This window comes from Nyctibius grandis, chromosome 10 (genome assembly GCF_013368605.1).
Source record: "Nyctibius grandis isolate bNycGra1 chromosome 10, bNycGra1.pri, whole genome shotgun sequence".
In the NCBI taxonomy this organism is placed as follows: domain Eukaryota; kingdom Metazoa; phylum Chordata; class Aves; order Nyctibiiformes; family Nyctibiidae; genus Nyctibius; species Nyctibius grandis.
The window spans coordinates 33,021,031-33,032,262 of NC_090667.1; the positions used below are offsets into that span (position 1 = coordinate 33,021,031).

At 41.1% G+C, this 11,232-nt stretch overlaps 1 protein-coding gene across 1 annotated transcript; it reads left to right on the forward strand.

Moving 5' to 3' along the window:
- Window positions 1-2,742: 2,742 nt before the first annotated feature.
- Window positions 2,743-8,078, forward strand: TRNT1 (tRNA nucleotidyl transferase 1). The gene is made up of 7 exons (XM_068409018.1): window positions 2,743-2,992; window positions 4,207-4,400; window positions 4,970-5,108; window positions 5,354-5,480; window positions 5,714-5,907; window positions 6,093-6,343; window positions 7,232-8,078. Exons 1-7 carry the CDS (start codon window positions 2,845-2,847, stop codon window positions 7,478-7,480), a joined length of 1,302 nt encoding a protein of 433 aa, XP_068265119.1. The 5' UTR covers window positions 2,743-2,844; the 3' UTR covers window positions 7,481-8,078.
- The last annotated feature ends 3,154 nt before the right edge of the window (window positions 8,079-11,232 follow it).

Genomic DNA, 11,232 nt, shown 5'->3' on the forward strand with positions numbered 1-11,232 from the left:
AACACAACTGATAAAGCTGGCTCTCTCTTGGGTTTACTTAAAGTGGGTTTGGCTACTTATAGATTTTTTTACTTTGTCCTCAAAAAATACCAATTCTGATTCTTCCTGGGCACATCCTTTTCCCTGTACTTTTGAAAAGATCCTAAAGATCAACTTTTCAAAAGTACTTTTGCTGTCTAAAAGCATGCACGTATTAGACACAGATCTAACATTTTCTAAGCAGCAGTTTACTGATTTGTAACTGGATATAAAATGTTACTGTAATGCAGATTAGTTTTCAATTATCTTACATGTTTTTCTTTTCAGTTTATCTTTTCCTGCCTTGTTTTCAAAAATGCTATTTTTCTTTTTCTTGCTATCAGACTAGGATTGAAAAGACAGCTTTTGGAAGAGATATTTCCATAGCTGTGTAAGACCTGTAAGAACACCTTGCAGTCTGTGATACCCTGTGAATTTCATGTGAGAAATTACTGAAAAAAGAATCAAAATAAGTGTATTCAAGTAAAGATTCAAACTAGAAATACTCCTTAAAGGACAGTACAAATCCAAACCATAGAAAACAGCCTCTAAAAGGTAATTATTTTCTTACTTGTAGCTGACATGTCCCACTATCTCCCAGGCAACTGGTCAGAAGCAGATTCCAGATGCATTTCTCAGCGTAAGGCAAAGCTGACTTTGAAAAGCAGGACCTTTGCAGTCCTCAAACAAAGCACAACAAGACAAAACCAAATTGCAACAGCTATCCCAGGAGGTTACCTGCGGAGTCTCACAAGTTCTGTGAAGATTCTGCTCCGTTTGTTCACACGTCCTCTGGGTCATGTCCCTGTGGGTTTCTTTTATAACTGCTCTCTTTCAAGTACAAATGTGATAGGTACATCAGAAACGATGGCAGATGATAAGTTAGACAAGCATGCATTGAAAAAGGGAACTACAGATTTAACCACAGGATGGAAGGCTCCATACAAGCACACAGTTTAGCCCAGAAATAGTTTTACTTTATTTATTGAGGGCAAATTACATACCATAGTCTGAAAATTCTCTAATAACTTTACAAGAGCAGGAATGTTTAATGACTGACTGCAAAGAAATAACCTATAGCTACCTATGGAGCACTGCTGATATCCCAAGTTGTTCTTCCCCTAGAAAATCAAATCTAAGCGTTGCTGGAGAACTGTGCAGGTTTTCCCCAATGGCTTACACCACCTTGTCCAATGCTGCTGCCGTACAGCCATGTGGACATCAGTGGTACTTTGAGAAGTTACCTGCACCAGAGCAAGACCAGCTTCCTAACCTCGTGCTGAGAGCTTTGAGCTATGAGCCATGGGGTTGGATAACACAGGCCCAAAAGCAGGACAAGCAGCAGAAAACAACCCAGGGGCCTAGAGAAGACCCTATGTGGGGCTATATGTAATGAAGTTATAGGAAGGATGAGAAGGTGCCTAATGACTTACGCTCATTAACAACCTAGACTGCAGGTACAAAGAATCCTATTAAATGTGCAGGTGACGCAAGCTGGGAGAGGTGAGTGCTTTGGAGGCTAAGCCTAGAATTAAGGAAGTTCTTGACAAATTGGTGGAAATTGGGTGCAGTTCAATATGGACAGGCTCTCAACTGCATTTAGGCATTATCAACTGTACATTTCTACCTATAAATAATCAAACATCAACTGATTAGGCATCTGTTCTGCAGAAAAGGATCTGGGGTTTTGGAGGGTCACAGACTGAAGAGGAATAAACAATGTCATGCACTTGTGAAAAAGGCACCCCGGGTCAGCCAAAAGCGAGTGTCCTCTGCAACACACATGAAGTAATCCTTCCTCTCTGCACAGCACTGATAAAGCCTCCACTCACGTGGACTGTGTCCAGCTCAGCTACTGCGCTTAAGAAAGCCACAGAGCAGATGAAGAGGAGCCAGTACACTGCAAAGGATGCAACCTGAGCCTAAAAAGTAGCAGTGAGGAAAGAAGTTAAGAGAAGACTTGTGCAGAAATGTAACACATTAGGGCTTTCACATGCTCTCCAAATCCATCGGGCTGGGACTAGAAGGTAACGACAAGTGAAATTCAGGTTAGACATCAGGGAAAACTTTCAGTGCTGGGGATGGGAGGCAGTGGAGTGGGTGCCTGAGGACTGAAAGCAACTCTGTCACGGGGCATCTACAGACAAACATCAGCCAGGAATGACAGTCGTAATCAAATCCTGCCATCAGGCACAGAGATCAGTTAGGTGACTTCCTAAGGTCTGTCCAGCCCCTATGTCTCTGAATAAACAGGTAATTACTGGGCAGAGCACTGACATGTACAGTGAAATGTTTCTGCAGAAAAGAGATAATTTCTAAAGGTGAAGCAGGAATTTAATAAGAAACAGTAGTCACTATAAAAAGAGCAAGAAAAGGTTATGTTCTTACACAGGCGTTACTACTTTATTGTAGATCTGAGATGTTTTGTTTTGGAACAGGTCATCCCCAAAAACCTTTTGTGCTTGCAGGCATTTTCCTTTCTGCAGGGAGGTGCTGATTTGTTAGGTGCTTAAAAGGCTGGATAGAGCCGTGTAGCGTTTCTGCCCAGTTACCAAGAAACCTGTAGCGCTCTTTTTGCTGAGACAAAGATTCATTCAGGCTTCCGAGGGAACCACACTCCCAGTTAACCCGTATTTGGGTGAGCTCCTCCTTCAAGCTCCACTCCTACAAATCAGGAGGAAGGGGAGGGCCCGGGCGGTGTCGAGCAGCTGAGCTCATCGCTCGGCGCCGGGGCGAGGCCGTACGGCAGATCCCGGCTCCTCGGGCCTAGCCGCCGGGGTGCGGCGGGGGAAGGGGGGAGGGCGCCGCGTGGTTGTTCCTCCTCAGATGCGGGTTGGAGTGTTGCTTGTGCACTGCAGGGCCGGGTTGCGGCTGTTGCCGCCGCTCCGGCTGCGGCACCGAGGGGCGGGCGCCATGAAGCTGCAGTCGCCTCAGTTCCAAGCGCTCTTCACGCCGGGGTTACGCAGTGTGGCGGGTGAGTGCGGCCTGGCATGGGGCAGGGGGGGGTCTGGGTCTGGCTCTGGGCCCCCACAGTGTCCCCGCTTGTTGTGGCTTGAGGAGGACCGAAACGCCGGCCTGGAGAGCCAAGGAGGAGAGTGCAGGCTCTGCACCTCGCGTCCCGTCACTGCGGCGGTACCAGGGAAAGGGACGGGGGCTTTTGTGGGCCGGTGGTGAAGGGCGGCCTGGGTAGCTGCTGTGCTGTGGGAGGGGTGTGCTGCTCTTCAGCTCCAGTCGCTGTAACTTTGAAATGACTCAACGTGGCGGAGCTCGGTTTCCATCAGCTGCCGTGGGGTGTTGTTCCTGAAGAAGGGCAGTTTTGAAGAAAATGGCAGTCTGCCATTGTTATGCGTCCAGCTCTGGGGCCCCTAACACAAGAAGGACATGGAGCTGTTGGAGCGAGTCCAGAGGAGGCCACGGAGATGCTCAGAGGGCTGGAACACCTCTGCTATGGAGACAGGCTGAGAGAGCTGGGGCTGTTCAGCCTGGAGAAGGCTCCGGGGAGACCTTCTAGCACCTTCCAGTGCCTGAAGGGGCTACAGGAAAGCTGGAGAGGGAGTTTTTACAAGGGCATGGAGTGATAGGACAAGGGGGGGTGGTTTTAAACTGAAAGAGGGGAGATTTAGATTAGATATTAGGAAGAAATTCTTTCCTGTGAGGGCAGTGAGACCCTGGCCCAGGCTGCCCAGAGAAGCTGTGGCTGCCCCCTCCCTGGCAGTGTTCAAGGCCAGGTTGGATGGGGCTTGGAGCCACCTGGTCTGGTGGAAGGTGTCCCTGCCCGTGGGACAGATGATCTTTATGGTCCCTTCCAACCCAAACCAGTTTATGATTCTATGAAAGTTGGATTCACAGTTCCCTGTGCTCTGCCATAAGTAAACTGAGCACTTTTCCCTTGTCGGCTCTTAACTGCTAAAAATGTTCCACAGCCCAGAGTCCCTCAGGTTCAATTAGCAACCTGTTAATATTTAGATCATCAGAAATGACTGGGAAAATACATGTGGGTGCTCAGCTGCATACTGAATTTGTGCGTTTTGCATGAAGCTGTGACATGCATACATGCTGCTTACTGCATATATTTGAGTATGTATTCCCATGTCTGTGACTTTAATTTGTGAAAAGGTAGGTTATGGCCGACAGTGTGCTATGGTTTTTATTTTAAAGAGTGCTTTATGATTTTCCTTTCCTTCCCAGAGCTGTTTGAGAAGAAGAACTATGAGCTGAGAATAGCAGGAGGTGCTGTCAGGGATTTGCTAAGTGGAATGACACCACAAGACGTAGATTTTGCCACTACAGCTACGCCAGCAGAGATGAAGGAAATGTTCACATCTGCTGGTGTTCGTCTGATCAATAACAAAGGAGAAAAACATGGAACCATTACTGCCAGGGTTGGTGTATGATTTGGCTTGGATCTTTTCTAACTGTATCTGTGAACGTGCAGCATGTCCAACAGAAAACTGGTAGCATGCTCCTTCTTTGTTAAAGTATCACACCAAGAGTTTAAATGAGAGCCTGCTGTAAAGTATGGAGTGACTTTTTGATTACTTTTTGTTTGTAGAATTCAATTAATTACCATTTTTTAAATGTTCATGCTGCTGTGTCATCACTAGAAAAGATAACATAGGCTGCCCACATGTTCAGATAGTGTGGGGAGGTTGATCCTAGTGTTTCCTGCTCCTTTTTCCCAAGTCTTGTTTCCTCTACCTTGCTCATCCCTCTGCCTCTTTTTCAATCTTCTGTGGGAAGATTTCTGCAGGGTGTCTAGAAAATGAATAATGCAAGGATTATTTTCAGGTGTTTGTATTTCTTGATTGCTCTGTATGAAAACATGGTACATGTTGGTTTGCATGTATCCAGCTTGAGCACTAACTGTATACAAACATGAGACTGAAAATATACAGCTGTTACATTTGTATTCATGGTTGTGTTGAAGTAACAATGTCTGTGGGATTTTCAGCTCCATGAACAGAATTTTGAAATTACTACTCTTAGAATAGATGTTGTCACCGATGGACGACATGCAGAGGTTGAATTCACCACTGACTGGGAAAAGGATGCTGAGAGGAGGGATCTGACTGTCAATTCCATGTTTTTAGGTAAATTTTTTCAATAATAAATATTTAGATGAAACACTGCTTTTTCAATTAAGCCAGTAAATTCCCTCAGTCTGTTTCAGTTTTGTTTGTACTGCTGTCAGCTGAAAGGTCTGTATAAATGTGTGAGATGATCTGACAAACCAGGTCAAATTGCAGAACTTATGTATTTTCAAATGAGAGTGTTACATTGAGCCAACCATGTTTGTAAATTCATATTTTTCTATTTTTTTTCCTTCTTTTTCTAGGTTTGGATGGGATGCTCTATGATTTTTTTAATGGATATGAAGACTTGAAAAACAAGAAAATTAGATTTGTAGGAAAGGCAAGTGAGCGAATACAAGAAGATTATTTACGAATCCTAAGATATTTCAGGTACTACGTTTTGCCTTTCCTAGACAAAGAAGTGAAGTGAGCATTGTAGAAAGTTTCAGAAACATGCAAAAAGAGATCAGTGATGTCAAAAGAGTTGTAATCATCATATTGTTAAGTTTCCTCTAGTATTATAAATGAGAATATTTAACACTCTCATGACATTGATTCTCTGAATAGCAGTAATAAATGGAATAGTCTTTTCCATCTAACATACAGAAGTTTTCTTTGGGCAGGTTTTATGGAAGAATCGCAGAAAAACCTGATGATCATGAACCTAGTACACTGCAAGCAATTAAAGAAAATGCCAAAGGTTTGGCTGGAATATCAGGAGAAAGGATTTGGGTGGAACTGAAAAAAATTCTTCTTGGAAACCATGTAAATCATTTGGTTCGACTTATGTATGAGCTGGATATTGCCCAATACATAGGTAAAGTGAAATGAAGATTGATTTTCTACTCCTGTATCATACACAAACAGAACTGCAGCATGGCAAAGTGAGAGAAAACCTTTTATCCAGAAAGAAATTAGATTTTTTTTTTTATTTTTCCTATGTTAACAGCCACATTTCTTACTAACACCCTTTCTTGCACTTTTTTGTGTGTATCCGTTTAGGACTGCCACTTGATGGAAGCTTAGAGGAATTTGACAGAGTCACTAAAAACATTCAAAATCTGTGTCCCAAACCAATGACTGTTCTGACATCATTGTTCAGGGTGAAGGATGATGTCACAAACCTTGATCTGAGGCTGAAAATCTCGAAAGAAGAAAAAAACCTTGGCCTTTTTTTAGTGAAGCACCGGCAAGAGTTAACCAAAGCTACGGGTCCAGAACCACTTAGGCCATACCAGGACTTCATAATGGATGTAGGTGTCTTTCATATTGCTTTATTGTGTTCTTCACAGTGAACTTTGAATCTCCAGTGTTAGAGAGTAGCAGAGATGACAATGCCCAGTGGTAGAAAAGGGCATTAAAGAGTCAAGTAAGAGCCATTTCATCAGCGGGCTTGTTTATTGGTCTTAGGCAAGTTTTTGCCAGGGTTTTAAAGACCATGATACTTGCATCAGAAAGATAGAATGTACTGACAAAAATATTAGCCAGATTTGGATTGCTCCCAGTGTAATATTGTCACAGTAACTGGAAGAATATCCTTCTGCATTATTGATACTGGTTCCAGTTAACTGAGGTGAGGTTGGTTCGTTTGGTTTTCCCCTGGAGAAGGGACCAGAAAGTAACAAGAGCTATTGCAGATGTCCTGGAATGTCTCTGCAACATAAAGCAGAAACTTTGGTATAAGAAGATTCCTTTCCTTTAGTGGACTTCAGTTTTGCAAAAGGATAAATAGCAGACATTTCTACTTGGGTTCAAAAGCTTTTTTCTTTCCCATCCAAAATACTGAGGCTTTCAATTAATTTTTAATAAATTATTTAAAACAAACCAACCCACCATATTTTTAGCAGTTCTGAGCACCCTGTGTTCTGTAGCAATTTTTTGTCTGGATTTAAAAGCCTACCTTTCAGTTGGGCTGAAAAATGTCATATTCAGTCACCTGAATACACAAAAGTTTTTTTTCCCAGAGCCTCCAAGTTGGGACTGAGTTTTAAAACTCGTGAGGCAGGAGAGATCCTCGCTTTCATAGTTCCAGCTCGTCCTCCAGATGTTGCCTAACAAGGTGTCATGGGAATAACGCAATGTTGAGCACAGTTTGAGCTGTTTTCTGCTGTTCCATAGTGAATCTTCTTTTTTTCTTTCAGTCTAGGGAAGCTAATACAAATTCCAGGATCTGTGAGCTTCTAAAATACCAAGGAGAAGAACATCTTTTAAGAGAAATGCAGCAATGGACTGTTCCTTCTTTTCCTGTTAGTGGCCATGATTTAAGAAAAATGGGGGTGTCTTCTGGAAAAGAAATTGGAGCAGCGTTGCAGCAGTTAAGGGATGAATGGAAGAAGAGTGGGTACCACATGGATAAAGAAGAACTGTTAAGTTGCCTGAAGAAGTTGTAGAATCAAATAATAGTAGAGAACTGTTTGTGCCCTGTTCTGAGTGTAACTGAGATACCAGTAAATATTTTGCCACTGTACTCGCAGCCAATACAGTGTTTGTCATATTTAAGATCTTCAGACAGCACGGTTCTCCTGTGACTAATTTGTAATTTCTGCAAGGAGAGGTTTAATTGTGTAGTAATGTAACACATTATTTGCCAAATTCCCCACTCTCTACCTCTTTTTGTTGTATTTTTATGACAAATATTTACTACTTTATCTTAACTCTGGGGCATTAGAGGTGACACCAAGATTTTTCTCATTCTAACTTTGCTACATCTTAATAAAAAAAAAAAACCCAACCCCCCAAAAAGGTGTTTCTATCCTCTGGATAAAATCATGGGCTGGGGTTGTGCCTAGGAGAGTGAGACAGTGTCTAGAAATGATGAGCTCTAACTCTTCTTGTACTTAAAGCCAGATACCAGATTGAAATACTCACTCCAGCAGTTTGAATCTTACCATGTAAAACAAGTCTGTTTTCTATAAAGATTTTTATTTTCCATAGTTCCAGAATTGGTTTTAGATTAAAAGGATGACTTAGCTGAGTCAGTCTCATGAACTTCTTGGCTCTTCAGTAGTTTTTCAGTAACACGTTTATCACGGGGTAACTAAATCCATAGAAAACACAAAGGATTCTACAGCACGTTTTCAACTTTGTGTGTGAAACATCCTGATAATAATGGAAGGGGGGAGGCAGATCCAGGTTCCCTGCCTTTCCTCCCCCGTGTCCGCTCCCTGTCTCCTGCGTGCTGTCCTTTTTCTTTCCCAGTGAGATACCAGTAGAATTCAGATGATGGTGGGAGTGTGCCTAAACAGAGCGAACCCAAGCCAAGTCCTGCAGCTCTGTCACCTTCAGAGTACTAACACTCAAGAAATGCCAGTTTGCCTTCAGTATTTCTACCCTCATCTTGTCCTGTAACGTGCAGCAGTGAGACCCAGAGGCGTTCACTCCTCACTGCTTTGCAGGCATCGTTTAACTCAGTAGGATTATTTTGAGAAGAAGTCTTGACATCCCTACTGCTCTCACACCAGGATCTTCCCTGTGTTGCTTCTGTGTTAATTATTGTTACATTCCTTCCATCTGAACAGATCCATGTTAAAAATGCACCTGGAATGCAGTTCAAAAGGAAATCCTAAAAAATTCACCCCTTCAAAATTAATAAAGAAATACATAGTAACATTTTGGAAAATGTGAGCAGTAAAGGGGTTTGACTATTAGTTAAAGCTGATGGGGGAAGGAAACATAGACAAGGAGCGAGTTGTTTGCATGTAGAGCCTGATAACTTATCGTGGGTTTGTTCAACGGAGAGTTCATGGCCATCAGGAAATGCTGGGTTTGATGGGTTTTGGTGGGGTTTTGAAGCAGTGCTGTTCCTGGCTGCTCTTCATGAATTTCTATTGCCATCCCTGGCTTTTTGGGTGTGCTTTTAACAACAAACAAATAGCTCTGACAGCACCTCTTGAGTATATAAATTTTATTGCAGGTTTAAGTTTTCCTACAAAACCATGGTAACTAATAAAAGGTTTGGGTTTCATTTTCCTCAGATACCATTTTGCAGCACTCAATGGCAGTAATACCAGAGCAGTGCCACAAAAAAAAATCAGCAGTTTATGCTTTTATAGAGTTAACTTTCCAGATGCTTTTTTTTTCCTAGGAAGTCAGTTAAATTATTCTGAAGGTATTTAGGAACTTTGGGAGGACAGCAAGGGAACAAAAAAAGTGCTTTTTTTTCTCTGTTAATAAGACAAATCTCATAAGAACATGATGGTGGTTTTGATTTAATTATGTAATTAAATTGAAGCCTCCTTGTGCAATTTATGGAACTACTGAAAGCTTGGGAGGCAGACAAGTGATAAAATTTAGTATGATAGTAGACTCTCGTAAAGAACACTTCACAAAACTGCGTCCTTTAAGGCGACTTCTGTGGAGCAACTACACTTGATGTTACCCAAAATTGTTGTCAGGGTCAAACTCCACTTGGGGGGAGGATTTTTCAAGGACACGAGCTTGAAACCTTTACAATCTCCAGCGCTTGTGAAAAGCAGCACAGATTATTCTGAGAGCATCTTAATTAAACGGTCCTGCCTTGAGTTCAGTGTAGTTAGCACATTTGCTCAAATCAATAGCTCATTTAAAAGAAAAACAAAGTTATGCTTGAGGTTTCCAGTTGGTCAATTGTCTGGTTTACTGTATTTCAAAGAAATTAAACCCTATTAAAAATGAACCTGCATCGAATCAAAACAATAGTGTATTGCAAGCAAGCAATACTAGCTTGAGTTCTGAAAGAACAATGTGTTTGAATAAATACTTTATAAAAAGTATTTATTATTAAAAGAGTACAAACTATTTAAATATCAAGTTGGGAGATAAGAGATGAAGCAGTTTGACAGGTATATGGTCAAGTCATCTTCTCCCATGCATTACTTGACTAGTTAAATGATGGTCACAAGGTGTTTTAATTAAAGTTACACATCTGCAAACCCCAGGTGGCTTTGCTGGTTGGTGGCTGTTCCCAGCTCCCAGCACAACAGCCCTTCCAAAATTTATATAAAAACCCAACGCGTCCCGTGTGCCCTCTCCTCCTTGGCGGGGACGGTGCTCTACGCTTCGCAAAGAGTAATGAAATAATGGGCAATAACGCACACCACTTCCCCTCACAGATGGCTGCTGAGGATTAATGAGTGTTTTTACCAGTCTCTCAAGATGTAATGAGCTGTAAAAATGATTAAAGGCCGGATTGGCTTGGCTGCGCTTGGAGGGCGAAGGGCACGGCTGGTTCTCCCTGCAGAGCCCATGAACCTCGGGCCTGGAGCAAAGGGGAGAGGGAAATAACCATGAGTGCCCCGAGAGTTGTGCATGAGGTGGAGGGAGGCGCAGGAGCTCAGCGGGCCCTTGGGGGGACACGGGCACATATACACACACACACACACAGACACACCCCCACCATCCCAGAGAGAGAGAGAGAGAGAGAGAGATGTGTATATGTGTGTGTGTGTATATATATATATAAAAATCTACCTAACTATGGCTCCTAAACTTTTTTATTATATATATTAAAAAAATAAAAATAATATATTCTAATAAATAATATGTTAAAATTGATATATTCTATAACTTAGAATAGACAAATAATATGTAATAATAAAAATATATAACAAAAGTATATAATACATAATAATATAGTTATAGATAGAAATCTATGGCTCCTAGACTTTATAGAGATCTCTCTCTCTCTCTCTCTCTCTCTAAAATATATAGAATACTCATTACAATAAAAATCTCATATATAAACCACTTATATTTGTAAATAATATATTATAACATCAATATATAAAAATTTATATATGTAAAAAGCTATGGCTCCTAAACTTTATCTATATAAAGTATAGTATATATATTATAATAAATACATAACATATAAAAATCTATTATAATGTATACTATATATACACACACACACACACACTAATTTTATAATATACATATACATTTGTATATTATGTGTATTTTTGTTATTATTTGTTATTTTTATTATTATATATTATTTTTATTCTTTTATATTTATGTTTGTAATACATAATATGTATAAATTTTTTTATATAATTATAATATTTTAAATTTTTGAAGCCATAGATAGAGCATATACACACACACACACACACACACACACACGTCCATCTGTCTCTCTCTCTCCCCCCTCCCTCCCTTAATA

Bases quoted from the DNA above. Each gene is read 5' to 3' on its own strand.
- TRNT1 (XM_068409018.1), top strand. From the start codon at position 2,845: ATGCGGGTTGGAGTGTTGCTTGTGCACTGCAGGGCCGGGTTGCGGCTG. The intron at 4,401-4,969 runs GTTGGTGTATGA...TGGGATTTTCAG, and splicing joins ATGGAACCATTACTGCCAGG to CTCCATGAACAGAATTTTGA. The intron at 6,344-7,231 runs GTAGGTGTCTTT...TTTTTCTTTCAG, and splicing joins ACCAGGACTTCATAATGGAT to TCTAGGGAAGCTAATACAAA.